Source organism: Falco peregrinus, chromosome 1 (genome assembly GCF_023634155.1).
Source record: "Falco peregrinus isolate bFalPer1 chromosome 1, bFalPer1.pri, whole genome shotgun sequence".
Lineage (NCBI taxonomy): Eukaryota > Metazoa > Chordata > Aves > Falconiformes > Falconidae > Falco > Falco peregrinus.
In genome coordinates, this window is record NC_073721.1 from 110,902,445 (window position 1) to 110,923,014 (window position 20,570).

Here is a 20,570-nt window from a genome sequence, read left to right on the forward strand (position 1 = left end):
AGATCTAATGCTAGATTTCTCTGTTATGCAGCTTTCAGAGACAAGTGTATGTTTTACTGTAGTTAATGAATATTTGAAGAGATAAAACTCTGGTGGTGGTTGTCAACAGCTGTGGTTCAAGCTGTTGGATGCACGCACAAATTATGTAGCTAGGTAAACTGGGTGCACTGTGAGGTGCTTTATCAAAGTCTTGTGAATACAGTGAATGTTGGATGCAATCCAAACGACTTGCACTGAACATAGTTTAATAGATGTGAAGAACTAAACTAATGTATACACTATACTTTACCAATGTCCAAGGCAGCAGATTCAAAGGCAGTCTTAAAGGGTTTGATATTTTTTTTTCTTTTAAGTATTTCTCAGTATTATTTCTTTAGGTTGTTTTTTTTCCCCTAAATAATACAAAAAGAAGGTTTTGCTCATCAGTGGAAACATGACCTCGGAATGATGCTGAAGTTTCATAGCTGCTTCAAGTTGCCATTGTCAGTAGCTGGCAAGATACATCACCTAACCAGAAAGATAAATATTGAAGGAAATTTAAGTTGGCTTGCTATATATTTAAGTCAGCAAGATAAAATAGGCTAAAAGCTCAGTTCGTACAGTTAGTACCTAGATGCATATGGATAAATGTGAGTAGACAGGACTTACAAGAAGTAAAGGTTGATGCTAACATGACATTGGAATTCATGGAAGTGAAATACCATCCATTCACAATACACAAAGGGTATAGTCACATGAAAAATTGCATGTGAGTGGACCCATGATATTTAGGAGGTTAGGATAACTATTTCATTGTCTTTCTGCAAATTTTCAAACCACTTTGCAGGAAGACGTTTCTAAATTAATTAGCTGAGGGGGAAATCTCACTGTTGCACTTCTCAGTAGACTTTCTTTCTCTTAACTTTCTGTACAGTGCCTGTGGTGTCTGTCCTGATAGTTCTGTGTACTGCATCATGTAACTCTGAGAAATCTTCTTGTGTCCCATTTCAGCGGATTTCTGGGATTGTCTATGAGTCTACTAGATTATTTTTTTGTGAGTTACCGCCATTATCTATCTCTGCCCCTTTTTGGAATCACCATTACAAATGAATATTTTTGTTCTAATTTCACTTAGACACTCGTCTGAGCCCTGCTGACAAAGGACTGCAGTGTCTGACTATAAGTGGGCTGCTAGGCTGAGGAGTGCAGGTAATGTGGAGAGTAAGTGTCAGAGTATTTTTCAGGAAATATTAAGACAAAGGATTGTTATGATTAGCTCATAACTTGGTAGTATAACTGCTAAGATTAGCAGCAGCAGTTTGAAGGTGTTAGGATCACTCACCTGCAGTGTGAAAGGGGAGGAGACTTCAATCGGGGTCTTTTTATTCAGTCTCACTTTCTGTGACCTGATGCACGTTTTATCATATGCAATAGAACACCTCTCCCTTTGTCATGTTGATTATTCTGGAGGGGAGGTTTGAATTCTGTTGCATCCTGTGTGGTTGGGTGGTTTGTTTGTTTGGGCGTGTGTGTGTGTTTTTCTTTTTTTCCCTGGTCCAATTTCAGAGATGTTGTTTTCACCCCACTTGGAGGTGAAATGAGGAAGATTGCTGAAATGTCAAATGTAACGCAGTGGGGAAAATCTTAACTCTGCTGAAGCGCAGGAGCGTGATTTGTTCCAGTTGAGATACTAAGATCTATTCTGCTGTAAATAGGGTTACTAGAAAGTCTTTTGCTAGATAGGTCTATAGTGCTTTTAAGCCCGTTGTGGGAAGGTAATTTGACTTTCACAATTTCAAGACTTATTGCAATGACTAGCACTTAGTACACCTCATCAGGCTTTTGGAAGTTTCCATGCCAAAATTCATGTTATTTAATCCTAGTGTTAACTGTTTAGCCATTTCAGGTACTTGTTTGCTCTGGATCCTCTGGAGGGAAAATGGTTGTCCCATTTGCACATTTTCATATCAAAACCATCACTGCCAAAATGACATTTCTTTCAATAAGCTGTAATAACCTAAGCACTCAAAATAATTTTGAAAAGAAGCTCTTAAGTTGCTTAGATACCTAGCAGTTTTTCCACTATGATATTTCAAAAGAAATGTATCTGTGAGTTGCAGTAAGAAGTGTTTTGAAAAAGACATTGAAATACTGTTGAAAGTTGAGTCTGTAATGCAGCCTGCACTGACAATGGGGATACAGATGAACTGAAAAAACCTGAAAACATATGCATGGACTTTAAGCACTCTGTTTAAGAACAATGTCCAGAAACACTGGAGGTCCCTCCCCTACTTCTTTGCAAAACTAGACCTATAACAGTATCTTTTCTGCTTCTCAAATGAGGTGTGATTTACAAAGTGGATTAGGGGAGTGCACATTTCATTGAGTTTTTATCCCATAGCAGTGTTCTGCTGAGATGGTGTCCCTCCATACAAGGATGCTGGATAAAAAAAAAGTATTGTACTCTCTTTCAGGATTTTTTCACTCCACATCTGGAAAAAAAACCCAGAATGGTAAGAACTTGAAACCATGTTGGTTACAATCCATGTTACATGCATATCCTCCTTTTTTAAGAAGTGATATAAAGGACTATTGCCTCAGTACGTCTGGTAATTAAGAGTCAGGTTGCAGAAAGCCAGATATTTGTTTCCTTAACATTTCAAAATGTCTATTAGTAAATAGCATCACAGGGGATCTGTCTAAATGTTTTGTGTTAGTGCTGTATATCTGAACTTGCCTAACGTTAAAAGGAATGTAGCTTTTTCTGAAACTATGGGCTAAAACCTCAAATAAAGTGTTGCAGAGATCTAGACTAAAAATCTGTTTTCAGAAGTGCTGCCAGTCTTATAAAAAACACAGACATTGTACAACATTAAGCAGTGAAATCAGTGAATAAGTTTGAGAAAGTCTCTTAGATCTACTGACAACCATGGAACTGCAGAGAGAATAAAGTTTATCTGAGCTCTTATGGTTTCTTCCTCATGTCTAACTCAAACCTGTTACATGCAGAACTTTCTGCTGTAGTACTTTCCCAAGTACACAACTATTAATGTCTTCCTTTTAAAAGACTAAAGTTTAAACAATAAAGAATAATAGGAATTTTATTTTAAATTTCTTACAAGTATTGTGATTTCCTAAATGAAATTTATTGGGGTTTTGATATTTTTTTTTTTTTTTGGGGCGGGGGGAGATTTAGCTTGTCCAGTTACCTGCAAACAATTCACATTTTTCTAGCAGTAGGATCTGTATTTTATCTAGCTGCACATTTTCTAAGTTCCTGAAAGTCTTGTCCCTTTCTAGGCAGATTTTAATTATCTGGCTGGCTGACAGAAAGTGAGAGCTCTTTATCTACGAACAGCAATGTTCTCTTGTTTCTGTTCACTCTGCTGCTTTTCAACATGTAACCACTTGTAAATGGCAAGATGCAAGACAGCCGTTGACCACATTCTGAAATGTATGGATATAGGCTCAGTCCTACTGGTGTTTTATTTCCTCTTATCTTCCTTCCTCCCCTTACCCTCCTCAACTTATGCTGTATTTCCCTACCTCCAGGATCTCTTTCCTGCCTGAAAATTCTGGTGCAGTATTTTAAGTGTCGAATATAGAATTACAAACTTACCAAAATAAGAACTCTCCAGATGTCTGAACCTTTGAGAATATTTCCAAACGAATGTCAGTGTACCTAGGTAATAACCCTCTCAAGGGCTGGTAGGGTTTCTGTGCATTTGCAGTAGTCACGATGCAATGATAGTATTATTAGAAATAAGGATCAGTTGAGTTTGTATTCAGAATGCTGTTTAACCCAAGATTTCCTCCGTGACTGTGGGCAGGACATTTAGCTTCGTTGTGGCTGGCTTTGCCATCTGTAATAGAGAGGGAACAACACTCCTCTTTTGTGTATGAGCACTCAGAACAGAATCATCCTTGCATTGCTCACAAAATGGAGAGCCTATTAATACTGCTACTATACAGTAGAAATTGGTGACCCAGTTTCAGTTCTGTGAATTCTGTTAACGCAAGACTTTAAACAAAGCCGTTTGCTTTATTGTCATACAAGTGACATATCAGGAAGGTGAGATAAAAAAGCAAGTAAGTTCAACATCAGATTTGCATCATTGGGAATCAAATAAAGATTTTGCATCCCATAGCTTTTGAGCAAAGCACTCTGGCACTGTTGAATTCCTATTGCAAAAAATGGGGTGTGTCCAGTCTATTCACATAACGTACACTGGATTTCCAGTTTGTGTTGCTGTAATGTCCCAAGAAGTGAGGTACAGATGTAGGTCTGTATCCAGTTTCATCATATTTTCATGGAAAATACTGAATAAGCAGTGTTAAATGTTTTTTCTTTCTGTAGGATTTGTGTGTGATTGGCATTGTGCTGCACCACAGTGAAGAAGTATTTTTCATTTCAAGACACCTTGCATTAAAGGATCATGGTAGACAGTTTAATAGTTTCTTTGAGGTAAGTGATGCAATGAAACATTTAAAACCTTATTTAACATGCATTTAACACACTGCAGTAAATATCAATTTGGTTGTCTCTTGCTTTGATATTAAGTGTTTGTATCTTAGGAAGACAGATAAAAATCTTGTCCAAAGACTAAGTAATCGAGTACATGTATGCAGACATAGCATTCTTTGGTGACAGTAAGAAAAGGAAGTTCTCAGTGTTTTTTGTTTATGCTTAGAGCATCTGTTAGTGTGTGCCAGTGTGATGGCATATATTACTGGAACATTCCCTTTTGTCGCTGAAGCTGTGCAACTACAGTCACTGGGCTTAAATTACTGATTTACATGTTTTAGTACCTCTGCTGCAATTCATTTGGAGATTTATGTTATGCATTCCTGAAACAGTTTGCCAGTGGGCAAACATAGGAAAGACCATTCCAACCGTTTTCCTGACAGTGGAAACACTCAGCTGTTCCTAAGCTGGTCTGTCCAGTTCTGTCCTCTGTATTCAGAGAAAACAGGCAGCCGTGATGCTACACAAACAAAAGTTGACCTCCTGTGAGGAGTGGCACTCCTTACAAATCAAAGAGCTTGCTCTTTCATTTGTATGGAGATACTGTCAGTAACACCTTTGATCTAACCTTACTTCTTGTGATTTTCAGTTATCGATCTTTGAATTGCAATTCTGGCACCCTCCTAATAAGCCAGCGCAGATTCCACATCAAAACGGATCTGTCACGTATTATTGACACTGCCTGCGTTATCTTTCCTGTTGAGGCTTTTCCCTGTGTAGCTCCTCCCAGGCTGTCCCAGGCTTAGGCTGTTCTGCAGCTTTCATCTGGGAGGAAGTCAGGCAAATGAGACCAGCCATAGTGCACTAGTCAGGAGGGAAAGTACTTTAGCCAGGTGATTAGTACTATCAGGACAATCCACAGTTGGCTGTGGGAGCCCTTCATAAAATACAACTACTAAGGGACAGCAACCATGCAAAAAATCTATTTTGCTACCCTCTGGCTTCATTCAGGGAGAGCTAATACTCACTGCAATGACAAAGAACTCTGAGAGATGTTCCTAAATGAGGTGTTAAATAGCAAACTTTCTCTTGCTACTTCCACAATAGAGCTAATCCTGCCTGGTTTTGCTTTGTGCCCCCACAGTTCAACAGAAATTGGGATTGCCTGTAAAAGAAAGTGAGCATGTTTCCTCTTTGCAGCTTGGGTAGAGTGAGAGTTTGCATTAAAACTAGGTACTTGGCTCCAAATAGTGCCTAAACTGTGGCAGCAAGGGCTGTACCAGCAAGGTTCTTATACAGAGGCCTGAGTTAAACAGCCATCAATAAGCTGTGGTTGGTACCTGACCTGTTCGTGTACACTTGAAAAGTTTTGCCTTATTTTGAGGAGCACTTGTTCTTTTTGGCTATTCTGCACAGTAAGAATACCTGAAGCAAACCCACTGAAACTGGAGAAGCCTATTTTTGAAGCTTGGGAGGCCTAACGTTAGTCAAGCATGACAAATAAAAAAGCCTAGTCCAGAGAAGTTAGCCAAAGCAAGCTACTGAGGGAAATAACACTAAAAAAATTAAATTGCCACACACTGATTTGAAGCTAGAAGCTTACCTCAGGATAGCTTAAGTATTCCTGGCAGATTTCCTGTGTTTGAAATAGTATGTTGATAGCATTGTTTCTGAAAGATCCAATTGCAGATACAGAAGTGAATTTAAAAACTGGCTTCATTGTCCTTGAGCACCTACATACAGATGGTGATTACAGTGCAACCTCATTAAAGAACGGTCAGGAAAAGCTTGCCACGGATTAATCACACATATACTAAAAGTTTGCATTTTATAACTGAAAACTTTAATCTGGTAAGTAATTTGCTTTGAAGATTACAGTTCTCACTCAGTTCAGAACTCCCAGCCTTGTGCATGATTTCAGAAGTATTTACGCATGGAAATCTGTAGTCCTTCAGACTGATCAGAAAAATCCTGTCCTGTTGAGGATGAAAGCATTCATTTCCTTACGTGAAGTCTGAACTTTCTTTCACATGCTCTGAGGGATTATAGTGAGCAGAAGCCATAAGGGAGCAGGGAGTGGGTAGGAAGATTCTGAAAAGGAAGTTAAGTATAATTTGCAGACTATGTATGTTGGGCCTGTCGGAGAGACTGCTCTGCCTGCTTAGCAGCTTGTCATGTTTTCATTGAGAATAGTTAGGAGATCACCTGAGCACACGAAAAAGGGACATCAAGTCAGCTACAGACAGACTCCGTGCTGTCATTTTGCAGTTAGCAGGTTTGAGTTCTGTTTCGGCTTCTGCCTTTGATTTCAGGTGTGATTGGCACATCAGTTTCTTCATTCATGCCTTTGGCTTCCATCCACCACTGTGTTATTTGGCCCTGGTCTGAATCGCACGTTTTGACTCTTAACTGCGGTTCCTTTATAGCGCCTTGTACTGACTCTGATTTCAGCCACCTCCTCTGAATTTTGCTTTATCACAAATGATAGCTTTGTGAAATATAACACTTCCTTCTAATGGACTTTTAAAGTGTGTTAATTGTTTTTTGAAAATTGTTTCTACATAGAGGTGGTAGTAAGGAGGTAATGACTTTTTCTTACCTTTGAATGGTTTATTGCTCTGAGAGAAAGAGAGGCATAGACTGTGGTGATGAGGTGGTGATAGGCCATGTGCAATCAATACTTACCTAACAGTTCCTTTTGCAGATTGTTAGCAAGAACAAACACAGGAAACTCAAGAAAAACATTCTCCCTAGTAGAGGGCTATTTGTATTGGTGGTAATGAAATGCTGAGTGTAAAAAAACCTCTTTCTGTTTAGGAGGTTTGTCTCTGAAATGAGAAATATTTAAAGGGTTAATGTGGAGGGAGCAAAGGAAGGAGCTGTGAGTAGGAAGCACAGCTGGATTTTGTCTGGTCCATTAGTTTGCAGATGGATTTTGTGTCCAAATCCATCAGTTGTACTTCTGCACTGAAATTCAGCAAATCATTAGCAGCTTTCCCCATTATAGAGGGTTTGAAGTATAGTCTTTGTAGACAGAAACGTCAAACTCCTGGTAGAAATAAAGATGTCTTGATCCTCCTTCTTGTACCTTGCTGTGTTTTCTGATGAAGGGGCTTGCTAGAAGTGGGCAAATCAGTCCCCAGTGCAAATTAGAGCAAACAAAAGACTGAGCTAACTAAGCCTAACTTGTAATGGGCTCCTAGGAGTCATTACAGTGGTGAGGCTTGACAGAACAAAGTTTGTTTGGGCTTGGTTCCCATTATGACTCCTTTCAGATTGAAGATGTGGGGACTGGGGTGATGCTTGGCTGCTTATCCTGAGTCTCTGGTGGGCTGTGTCTGCTACTTTCCATCTTCTGTGCCCATTAGGTTATTCACTTTCCACAAGTGTTAGGCAGCTGGGGAAGAACCTATTGTCTGCAAAATCATGGTGATTCTTTGCATGTTTCCCGTGTGCTGGAGCTGGTGTTCATCTGTAAAATGAGGAGCCAGAGCCAGAAGCAGACTTAGTCCATAGATGGGTGAATTTGTACTTAGCACTTCAGAAAACTTTGCTAAGTGTATGTCATTTTGACACCAAATGCAGAGGTGTTAAAATATGCACTGCCAAGATATTTTTTTTTCTAATTTAAACATAAAGTTATGTGAAATAGTATCAATGGATTCTACTTGGTGCACTTTTGCTTTACGGACAGACAAATATATATATGTTTGTTGTACTGCCTGCTGTGAAGACAATGTCATAAAAACGTTTCATACAGTTTAGTGAGCCTGCTGTGGTTAGTAATGGCATTAAGTGTCTAAATAAGTTCTTGCAGTATGAAGCCCCGTAACAGGTTGTAGATGTGTGGTTTATTTTAGTGGTAATTATACCTTCTGTTTCACTATTTGCTTTTTCAGACTTCTCAGTTCCCTAGCAGTGCTGGGATTTCAGTTTGTCATCCCACAGCCTTCAATTGAACACAGAAAGGTAAGCATTAGAAATATTCAGATTTTGTATGCTTAAAGGTAAATGTAGAAAACAGTAAAGATGCATAAGGAAATGCAATCCAAATAAAGTTCTGGGAATAATGTAGGTTTTGCTTTTTTAAATATATATATATATTAATATCTGTAAATATATACTTGGTTAAAAGAGGCTCACTGTGGTCAATTAGCTGAGTAATTGTGTGGAGTGTTGTAGGTCACAAAGAGGTCCATGTCAGCTTACTCTAGCTTTGGAGCATTTTCACCATGTAACACAAAGGGAAAGAAGAATTCGTGCCAGTGAGGGCAGTGCTCATACATGGACTGCTTAGCAGAAGCATCCAGTTGCTCATAGGTAGCTCTTTCTCTTACAGAGATGGAGATGTCTGAAGCAGGGGTTGGACCCAAACCACACTCTGTTGTTAGACTTAAATTGCTAGAGATGGGAGCTGGAAACTGCTGCACTTTCCTGGTGTGCTTGTTCATTCATTTCCTGGTGTGAGTGGTTCATTCACTGTCGATGCTGTAAGTCTAAGGTGCTTGCAGCCTGCACACCTCCCGTCCTGCGCAGCGTTACTGAGGTCTCGGCCAGAATGCTTCAGTTAGGTTTTTGTGCTGCTTTTCAGGAAAGTAGCGGACAGTTTGGAGAGAAACAGACAGCAGCAGTGACTGTCCTCAAGAGGTTTTAAAATCTTACATCTGAGGGAAGTTTGAATCAATTCAGGTTGTTTAGTCTAAAGATTAGGAGAGTGGTGGGGGAGGCAGATATAATCTCCAGATAGTTATAAGTGCTAAAGAGAAGGCTGTTCTTTCTGTCTGTGGTGGAGTAGGTGAGAATAAATGGTTTTAAACTGGGGCAAGGGAAACTTAGATTTGCTGTTAGAAAAAGCTTCTTACGGTAAGGATATAAAGAATAGATCATATTGACTGGATAACGTTTAGCATTTCCATGATGGAGTTATCTGTGAATGTGCTGGAAAAATGTTTGTCAGGAGTGATGTGTAGGTATTGCTGATTCTACCAGAGACCTGAGGGGAGACCCCTTGAATGCTCTTCTATCTCTTTATGGGCTGCGACCTTATATCAGTGTTGTTTTCACCTCTTAATTGGTATTCAGGCACAACCAATTATTAATTAATGGTATCAAATAACATATTTTAAAAAGAGTTTGCTTTTTACTGCAGATTGTTTAATAATAATGCAAGATGCCTATTTTATTTTTAAACTGCACCTTTTAAAGGAGATGGAAGGCGAGTTTGTGGTGTTCCCTTTTTTTCCCTGTGCATATGCCACTGTCTTTAGGGTAAAAAGTATTTGGACAGTAATTCCAAAGGTCTGAACTAGATACCTGAAGCTAGCCGATAGTCATAGTTCCTGAAGAACACAGCTGTCACGTTAAACTCCTTGTGCAGCCTGATGGTAAGACGAGTTAAACGAGGCCAGCAATGATGCAGTCTGAAACTGGCATGGTCCTGTCTGCAGGATTTCTAAAGCTGCCTGAGTGCTCTAGTCTAAACCTGAGTACAACATAGTGGTTTTCCCTATTTTGTATCTCCTCTGTTTTGTTGTGCAGTTGAGATGGTCATGCTGCTGCTCTGTTTTCAGTACTCCATCTAATTAGACATTCTTTTGTAATGTTGGCGGTAGAGAGATGCTGCAATCCAACTTCCAAATGGCCTTAGGGGAAAAAAATCTACTAACTAAAATAAAGTAAGTCAGAGAAACAATTGCTTCATTCTGTGAAGCTCCGGAATTAATTCTGATAAAATCAGATTCTTTGTTTTCAGTTGAATGAGAAATACCATGGGTCTGGAGTGTCTTCTGTACTCGTTAAAGGGACTGAAGGCATGGCACTAAGGGGCATAGGAACCACCTTGGAGCTGTTCTTTTTACTGAAAACAAAAAGAGGCAGAAGTTTCCTAGTGGCAATCTCATACAGGCTCCAAGGCTGTCTATCATTGTCAGCTCTTACACTGCTGGAGAGGATTCTGTTCGTGCCAAAATGTGTTTAGGCTGAAAGTCTGTATTCATTAAACTTTTCAGAAACCTTCTGACCCACCTGTCCGCTCCAGACAAGAGGGGCTGTTGGTAGCTCTGAAGGCCAAGTCAGACATGTTTCTAACTGAGTGTGAGTGCTCGTCTTTGTAGCGCTGGAAGTTGTTCCCATTCTTTTTATGCAGGAACCTGGACATGTGTTTGCTGACATCCCCAGCCAGCATCTCCTGTGTATTTCTGCATGGATCTCTCTGCTGTTTGGCAGAGTTCCTTCTATGTGAGAGGAGTTCGGTCATGCAGGAGGGAAAGGCAGAGGAGGAGGAGGAGGGAAGGATTTGATGAACAGTATGTCATTTTAACAATGTAGTGAATAACAAAAGTGGTGTTTGGTAACTTCCATACACACCCTCAGAGGGTACAGTATGTGGAAACTGAGTAACTAGAGCTGAATTGTAAGAAAGCAGTAGCTTATACCCCAATCCTTATTGAGAGTTTATTTTTCAGCCTAAAGTTAAGCATGTGTGCACAACTGATGCTTGAATGTGCAGTGTCGGGAGAGTGTTTGGATTCCATCTTGTGCACCCTGCATATAGTTATTTTTGCTCTGAAAGCTATGGACAGGGAAATAAAATCAGAGAATTGGACCTGGGTAGGTGGCTGAGGAAGTAATTAAAACATTTTCAAATGGTCTTGATTTTTTTTTTTTTCTTAAACTAAAACTTTTGGGGAAAACGAAATAAACCCCGAGACAATCCCCAAAACAGTTGATGGAAATAAATCCAGTTGTAACTGTCCAGAGACACCCACAGTTCAGCTGAGATGTTTTTTTAGGACTTGAGAACACTTATAAACATCAGGAAATACTATTTTCTGTTTCTTTTAAAATCTTGCTAGATTTTAATCTTTTGTTTCTTCTTTTTTGAGAATCCATGTATAAAGTCATACTAGTTTCAGAGAGGCTGACATAATGTAGATTTTTAAACAAAAATATGTTTGTACTTTCCTAACTCTTACAAGTAAGAGTTTTTAGTTAGTTTCAGTATATTAGAACTTAAGTACTATTTAGCTACTCTTGACTTAGTGACATATGTTTAGAACTTTACCATGAAGAAAAAAAGTTTATCTTATCAGGCAGCAATTTAAAAAAACCCAGTTTTTTAAGGAAATTTTCATGAACCAAATCTGGAAGAGCAGAGCTCAGCAGGTTGCTTTCCTCAGGTGCACGCACAAAAATCCATTTCTGGCATGACACCCTGAGGACTGTTAGCTGGAAGAACGAGCCAAATTACATCCATAGCAAGGAGGTGCAGCTAGTGGAATTAAGACCTGGGAGGTGACAGGACGAAATGGGAAAGTTTTTTATTTTTTTGCATTTGCAGTTTATTCTGTAACTCTTCTGCTTTCAGGAGATCCTTGCCCCACCCCGCCACTTGCCTCCCCATCCCCAGACTAAATGCAATACTATTCTGTTTCAGTTCCCCTTTTTTTTGTTACTCCAAGGGAGCTAAAGCTTGGCTATTGAAGTAAAAATGTTCTGAACACCAGCTAGTACAAAGATACTTCTTTTTGGAAAACATTTGACTGGGCCATATTTTCTGCTTTTAGATTTTATAATTTTGGAATTAGTCTTGGAAGCTTGCCTGTCATACAAAGTCAGAAGTGACCAAAACAGAATTTCTAGTTTCAGAAATATCTGGCCACCTGATTTTTATACAGAAGTAGGTTTGTGCTTATTTACTTTAAATAATACTGTCTCTCTTGTCAGAAGGGCACAAAACCTGAAAACAAAGAGCATCTTTAAATTTTCCTGCATCTGAGCTTATAGTACTGCTCTGTTTGTTAATCTTACCTCTCTAAATAGCACAGATTTGGAAAATAATATGCATATGTTAAACATGGTATGTTCATTAAATACAAATAAAAATTCCTATGCAAAATACTTTTATGGTTTCTTGCTGAAGCCAGGGGTTGTATGTCGGTCAGTAGCTCCTCGGAAGTTCGTTTTCTTCATGATCTAACTTACATCTTCCTCTTTCATAATATATAATTTCTAAATAAGCAGTATATTCCTCCATAAGGCCAAAATACTCATCAGTATTAGCAAAAAAGGAGGAAGTGTTTTGTGAAACCAAGTAATTGCTGCTTGTATTTAAAAGTCAACCAAGCTGTCTGAAACTGGTTAAACTGAAATATTTCTTAATATTTGAGCAATTAACTTTCCTTGTCCATCAGTACTGAACATATGAACAGCCCTCCTTCCGCTCATCATACAGTCAAGCTCTCTGTTCTCCCTCCCTATGCTTTTTTATTGAATAAACATTATTTAACCTTATCTGATAGGTGTCATACTCTGTGATGAACAGAAGGTTAAACTATGAAACATAACAGTCCTTCTCCCAGACAACCACTCAAGTCTGTATTCCCAGTTTTTCAGAAGTAATTCTTGGGTGGTTTTTTAACTAATCCTATGTTGCTGTGTTAAGAAAGTAAGCTGTAGTTATATTTATACCTTGTTTATTTTAGTAAAATTGGTAACGCACTTTGTAGTAAAGTTTGTCTAAATAAAATTTCTGATGTAAATATTGCTTTTGTTTTAACATCTTGTTTCTGTTATAGCATTGTAGTATTACTGCACATACTACATAAATAGTAGTATCGAAGCAATGGAGTTGCTTTGAATTAGGCATATCTTTTTGTCACTCAGTTGTAGATTACAGTTGGCTTCAATGGAGGTATGATATCTTCACAAACTAATTTTCGATGTATGGAAGACGTGTCAGAATTTATTTTTTCAGGCATTTCATTGGGGCACTACAATATTGCTGAAGAATTTTCAGCATGTTCGGGCTCCGTGTTGTTTCTTTATGCTTGCTCTGTATTACAGAAGAAATAACTCAGGTGTTACCTCTTGCTCTCAGACATACAATGTTGCTGTGAAAACCAACTGTGTATCAAGTGAATGTGACTATACACACCACAAAATCTGGGGGTGAATATGCTTTTAGAGGAGTTTTGTTGGGGTTCTTTGTGTGTCGTCACCCCCTGCCTCTTGTGTTGTGAATTTGCTTGTTGAAGGCTCGTCACTGCTAAGTCAGGAGAAATGAGGAACAGGATCAGGAGCAAAGGGGAGGGAAAAGACAGGATGGGGGGAAGGGAGAGGTGGCCAAGATCCCCCATTTAGTCATAGTGAGCTGTTAGAGCAGTTCAGTTATTTGTGGAAATGTAGTCTGAGTAGCAATGCAATATAATGGCCAAACCCCATCATTACTCAGCTAGTGGTTCTGTTCATAAAAGGGAATTTCTGCAATTAACACGTACTTCAGAGCAGCTTTCCTATCTGTAGTATACTGGGTTTTGGAGAGGGTGAGTTTTGGTGGTTTGGTTGGAGATGTGTGTGTGGTGTTTTTTTGTTTCTTTTCAATAGACACATTTTCCTTACCTCTAGGAGGAGTAATTCTGAGTTACCGATGTTTTCCTTTTTCTCCTTAAATTCACCACATAATAGCACTGTGTTGATTCCATTGGCATATGAAATTGAATTAGAAGTTTATTGAAAGGTCTTTTAAACAAATTAATCTGTCACTGTAGATTGACCAGGAGGATCCTATGCACTTTCCCTTTGCTTCTGAACAAGGTGATTAAAAATATTGCATCTCCCCTGCTTGCCTGTGCCCATGCCTTTATCTGGAGTTTTAAAACTGCTTAACATCTACACTTGTTTGCTGTAGGATAGACCTTCTTCTGGGCACTTATGTACCTCCCTGAAGTTTCTCCTAGGAATGGAACTTTTATATGTGACAAGTAAAATGAAATGCTGAGACTTAAAGGAGTTCGGCATATTCTTAGATTAATTAGACTGCCTACTTTGGGGGGCAAAAGCAAGGATACTGGTTTTGGTTCTGCTCTCCTCTGCATTTGAAAAAAAAAATCAAGAAATAGGGCACTGATTTATTTTCACCTTTCTGTTTTTCCATCTTTGCTTTCCCTGGCAATCTTGCTTGCTTGCTCCAGTACACTGCATTACCTCAAAAGGCTTAAGATGTGAGGAATGATTCCTTCTGCTGGGTTATAGAAAGAGGATGATGGAGGTCTAAGTGGGAAGGTAGAGGGAGAGTGTATAGAGAGGGTAATAACTTTAAGAATAGTATTTCAAGTGGTAAGATCTTGGTTACTAAATTTGACTGATATCATTTTTAGGATTCATATAGGAAATTCTGTGTATAAATGTGATCCTACACCTTCATTTATATTGTAATAATGGCAGTGAGTGGCAATGTTTCTTCAGTTCCATTGTTCTTTTAGCCTATCACACCCCATAAAAGTCACTGTTCTGTTAACTGAAAAGGATACAGCTGCCTCATATATCTGAACTCACTGTAACAGAGTAGAATGTGAGGCATGAAGCAAGTCTACTAGATCCTTGAAACACTGGAGGAAGTTGGAGTTAGAGAAAGCAGTTAATATCTAAACTTGGCTTTTGGCCAGGACACCAGGGCAAATCATAGAATGGTTTGGGTTGGAAGGGACCTTAAAGATCACCTAGTTCCAGCCCCCCGCCATGGGCAGGGACACCCCCCAGCAGCCCAGGCTGCCCCCAGCCCCATCCAGCCTGGCCTTGGGCACTGCCAGGGATGGGGCACCCACAGCTGCTCTGGGCAGCCTGGGCCAGTGTCTCATTGTGAAGAGTTTCTTCCTAATATCTAAGCTAAACCTACCCTCCTTCAGCTTAAAGCCATCACCCCTTGTGCTATCACTGCCTGCCCTTGTGAAACGTCCCTCTCCATCTTCCCTGTCGGCCCCTTAAGGTACTGGCAGGTGCTGTAAGGTCCCCCCAGAGCCTTCTCTTCTCCAGGCCGAACAACCCCAACTCTCTCAGCCTGTCTGCACAGGAGAGGTGCTCCAGCCCTCTGATCATCTTCATGACCATCCTCTGGACTCCAACAGGTCCATGCCCCTCTGATGTTGAGGGCCCCAGAGCTGTACATGGTACATAGATGGGGTCTCACAAGAGTGGAGTAAAATAATAGTCTAAGGAGTACCTTTAGGAGTTGTCTAATAGTTCTAAGGAGTACTGTGGGATTTCCACCACGGCTGGTCACCACCTTGCTTTTACATATCCTGAGAAGCAGAAGCATATAATGGAAGGCTGTGTTCTTCCTTGCACTCCAGGTAGGGTGACGCTCTGCCCGAAGGTCAACAGTGACTGAAATGTATAACTTGTCTGAGCTGGAACTGAGCTCATGCTAACATTGTCTACTACAAAGTTACTGTGGTTCAGTCCTGCCGGACTGTGTACACTAAACTGAATTTTACTAGAGCAGCTTAGTCACCATGTATCTATCTACGTACAGCTGCTGCGTACATGTTCCTTGCAACAGGTGTCTGCAAGCATCACTTTTTTTCTTGTAATGTTGTTCATCTTTATAAGATAACTGTTGTTTATTACTATTGCATTTTCATGCACATCAGTCGCATAAAACACTACCAACCAAAATGTAGTCCATATTTCTCTTGCAGTTTTCTACTGGTCAGTATATCCACTTGCCTTCAGCACAGTTGCTTTACTTTAGCTGTATAAATATACATGCTGTTGCCTTCACTGAAACTTTGATAAAACAGAGCCTTTCTAGCTAATGATGTTGCTAATCTAATTAATAGTGATCTTTAGAAAACAGGAGAGATGATTTAGTCCATGCCAAGACTTTTCCTTTAAAATTAGTCTTTCAGTGCAATTAAGAACAACAGCTGAAATGATTTTCTTGCTATCTCTGCATGCTTACTAATTCCTCGTCTTTGATGTTGTGGATTAAAATGGTTAGGAAACAAAATTCTTCTTTGTTTGGGGAAAGGAAACAGGGTAAGGATACATTATTTTATGCAAATAGACGCTTTGAAAAATCAAGGCCAATGGTTTTGTTACTTTTAACCTACTTTATCATGGACCTCTGAATATATTTATTTTTTTAAAATAAAAAATACTGACTTATTTAAGCTGGGAGCATGAGGGGCTTAAAGCTTTTTCTGTGTTTCTCTGGAAAGAATGAAAGGGTCTTTGTTCCCGTTGGTTTCCAGAGCAGGTGAGCTTACAAGGTCATAGATAAGCTGTGCGTCTTCCTTCAGAGCAGTATTGCATGCGAGTTCTGTCCCAGGCTTTGGAACAGAGCAATGATAAAGGTGAGAAGCTTTTTGGAATCACATGTGAGTTCTTCTGTTAAGGAATGTTTCTTTCTGATTTATGACAACTTGTTCCTCTTGGCTTCTGGAGTGATAGGTGAATGAGGCTGAGAGATCCTGAGAGGTGTTATGACAATCACTGAACAAGGAAATTCTGTATTTCTACCACATGTGGCTCTCAAGAATTTTTCTAAGTGTAGAAATAGGATAGAATGGCAACAGCTTTGTCACAGCTGAAGATGACTGACCTGGAAAAAGCATCTATTTAGTACAATTTGAGTGACTAACATCACAGATGATAGTCAATGATGAGGAAATAGTTTATTAAAATAAAGAAGCCTATTGTGATAAAGTGACGGCCTGATGCTTATCGTCTTTATCTCACCTTAAATCCCTACTGTAGATAAGGAGTGATTATATAGAACTGGTAGACTGAGGTCAGGAGTGAGCCAGCTGTTTACTTGATGGTCTTAGTGGTTTCACAGACAAATGGAAAGAAACTTCTCCCTTAAAACACTGGGCTCACAGGGCACAATGGAGGTGGTCTTGGTGTGAAAAAAATTAGCCAAACTGGGAGCTCTGTTGGCACAAAAACAGTTCTGAACTTTTTTCAGAGCTGTTTACTTTCTGCACTATTCAAATAATGTTAAAGTTTCTTCAGATGTGGTCAAAGTTGGTTGAAGGGGCAGCTAAGCTTTCCAGGCATTGTAACTCCCTTCAGTGATTTGTGAATACAAAGGTCTTCTATTTCCAGGCTTTTCAGCCCTTTAATCTTCACAGGCACAGATGTTCAGGCAGAGGTTTTTATACAAAGAACGGAAACCCAAATCATTTAAGCTGGTAATATTTACACTTACCACGTGTAAAATTCTGTAAAATTCAAACGGTTTACTACATCTCTGATTAAAGGCTTCCAAAATGCACTGAAGGATTAAAATAGCTGAGCATACTAACCAGGCAGACATGTACACATTGTGTCATAATGTTTGGTTTGGCCTCTGCTCCATTCTTCTGCTAGCCTTGAGAGATCTGAGAAATTGCTATCTGCAAGTTTTAGGCTTGTTTTTGGTAGAGTGTTTTTTATCAAACCACCAATGTTCCACATGTTTCTTCTAAGAGGCATAAAAATTATGGTTGTTGCAAATGAACATCTGTAAAATGGACTGTAAAGATTTTCTGCTGGGAAATTGTCATGGCTATATAGGTATGGCCTTTATTGGAAATTGGCCGAGCTAATACTGGAAGAATATTTCTTTTAAGATGCTTAGACTGGTGAAGGAATTAAACTAGTTCCATAAATATGTTTGCAACACTGGCAGGGAAATATGATAATGTTACACTTGAACAGATTCTAAACCTAAACTACAATTTCCTCAGCTCATTCAAAATTTGGCATGCTCTGCTCTGAACTGCAGTTCAGTTCTAGTTTCTGTGAGTTGTCTGCTTATGTTTTTACACTTGTGAAATTTTAAGAGGGCAAAGACTAGCTCTTACTTTGTGGGATGATTGGTCATTGATCAATTGTCTAATAAGATGGTGAACATCCGTGAAGAACACTGTTTTCATCTCACCTCAAATATGACGTACGCATGTTTTAATAATAACAATATACTATTATACTGGCTTTTAAAATCCTCAGTCAGGCTGAGCCTGGCTGTGATAAAAGCTGTGTGTACGTCTTCTGTGACAGGCTGTGCTCTAATGAAACCTTCATCAGTCAGAGCTACAAAATCAAGGAGGTGTGACCCTGAGGTAACGGAGTAAATAAGAAGAGGTTGTGTTTTCCAAGAGCCTTGACACTCCTTTAATGGTGACAGTTTGGTGTCATAGCATGGGTGACCATGTGTGGTGTAATTAGAAAAAGGATCATGGAGGGACAATGAAAAAATGCCTAAAGCCTGAAGGCTGTTGAGGAATGTTAACAGGATTAGGGCTCTTTGCTCTGGGAAGCACAGGACAAATATGAGAGTAGTAGTTTAAAATAAAAAATGGCACACTGGCTTCTGTTAGTTCCACTTTGCATCCAGCACATGAACATGAGTTTGCTGAGTGAATATCATTGGTAGCATTTTTATGAGCAGGTGATAAAATGTTCTTCTGGATACAATTTCTTTGCTTTTGGGTGAAAGTAATACCATAAAGTTTTGCAAAACATACATGCATGCTTGTCACGGCTCTTTCAAATGTATTATGTAGTTAATTTGGTCATGAATCCATTTAAATTCAGGACATTTATCCAGGAAACAGAATTACTGGATAACATGTTAGAAATTAAATCTGTGAAATATAACATTATTGTATCTAAAATGAAATTGGAAAAAAATCAGTCAGAAATGTCTGATTTGGTTTAGATAGCTCCAGGTTTAAAGCCTGCCATTGTCTTGAATCCCTTTTCAGTTTTGAATTTAGACCACTGTAACATGCTCAGTATCTGCAGAATACTTCGTAACTTGGGCTGTGACTATAGCAGCTCGCTTAATTATGTAGCTGGTTAAAAAGTATATGCTGTCCAAGCATTATGATCTTTATTACTGTGGAAGTCCATCAGTAATGCGAAGTACTGTGTGTAGCATCGCACGCCCGTGTCAAAATGTAGGAGTGGAAAAGGTGCTGAGAATGAGGACAGTCCAGACTGGCCTGTTTTCCTTACAAAAAGAGACCGCATAGATTTGGACTGTTGGAATTCGGAGAGAGATCCTGGAATGAGATTTAGACTGTTGGAATTCAGAGAGAGATCCTGGAATGAGACTGTGTTAGTGATTTCAAGTCAAACATGGTAGTATGGTGAAGGAGAATACAGAATGAATGAGTCATCATTTACCACAATGAATAAATTTGGGGGAGACAGTGAAATTGTCAGGCTGTGTGTTTAACCGGAGGAAAAGGAAGCACTTTTTCAATGTGAAATGCGCAGTCTTTTGGAAGCCAAGGTTAGAAATGTGCTAAAAAAGGTATTGATTGTATTTGTGGAGATTACTTCCAGTAGTGGGTATGAAAAACAGTTTGAATATGGTGTTTTGCTGAAGGAGCTTCTTTGCTTCTTCCACAGTCAGAAATACAATACTAGGTTAAATGGGCCTCTGATTTATTGACTTTTTTCTGCTTTTCTGAACAGTTAATTTGTATGTAAACTATAGTTTAACAGGGTGAAGTATCCTGTAGTATTTAAAGTCAGTGTTTGTCAGATCAGTCAGTCTGCATTGTCAGTCACTGTTGTCGTGCACATCTAGTTAATTTAAAATATTTGTGGCTTTCAGTTCGAGTGATGTTTCCTCTTCAGGGACATTCTTGTTTTATGTAGTTTCAACAACTGCTGCGGACATCTCAAGATGTGAATCTTCTTTCTAAATTCTGACAGAGGCAGTACTAGAAATTTGCTTTTTATTTCAATAGCCGGTGCACCCCTAGCTTTTGCTGGAATTTTTGATTCAGGATCAGAGTGATTGCCGAGTTATATGAATTCATGATAAATTATTTTTCTGTTTAAAATGCCATCTGTGTCAATCTACTGGTAACATGTTTGATTCAATAATATCTGAAGTTGTAATCTAGTAAAAGTGAGGAAAGACTAAATGCTTGTCGTAAGTCTAAAACTACAGGAATGACAATTATTGCATTAGGCAGCAATTAAATGGAGAATTAGTCTGCCCAAAAGGTACTAAACATTCAAATTCTATAGGGTAACTTTAATTTTCTGAAATCCTTTAAAATTCAGAAGTAAGCAAGTGAAGAACATAAAGTTAGATTTCTTCCCCCTGTGCCCCCCAACATAAAAACCAGTGGATGTAATTATGTAATTCTGCTTTCAGATTTCAGTTTATTACCCATGATATACAGAGTTTTTGTTACTGTGTAATCTACATGCTCATGCCTGTTGATTGAAGATAAGTAAAATGTGTGTATGAAATATTTTAAAATCAAACAAACTTAATTGCACTGTAGCTCCTCTACAGTTCATAGTAATGTTAGATGCTAGTTATGGATTTTTAGTT

At 39.0% G+C, this 20,570-nt stretch overlaps 1 protein-coding gene across 1 annotated transcript in view; it reads left to right on the plus strand.

Annotated features, from left to right (window-relative positions):
• The window catches only part of THSD4 (thrombospondin type 1 domain containing 4), a 319,742-nt gene that overhangs the window by 17,029 nt on the left and 282,143 nt on the right, over positions 1–20,570 (plus strand). The window contains exons 2-3 of the mRNA XM_055790923.1: positions 4,337–4,444; positions 8,344–8,413. Of these exons, the coding sequence (XP_055646898.1) occupies positions 4,416–4,444; positions 8,344–8,413 (99 nt within the window). The 5' untranslated portion in view covers positions 4,337–4,415. The remainder of the gene's footprint in view (positions 1–4,336; positions 4,445–8,343; positions 8,414–20,570) is intronic.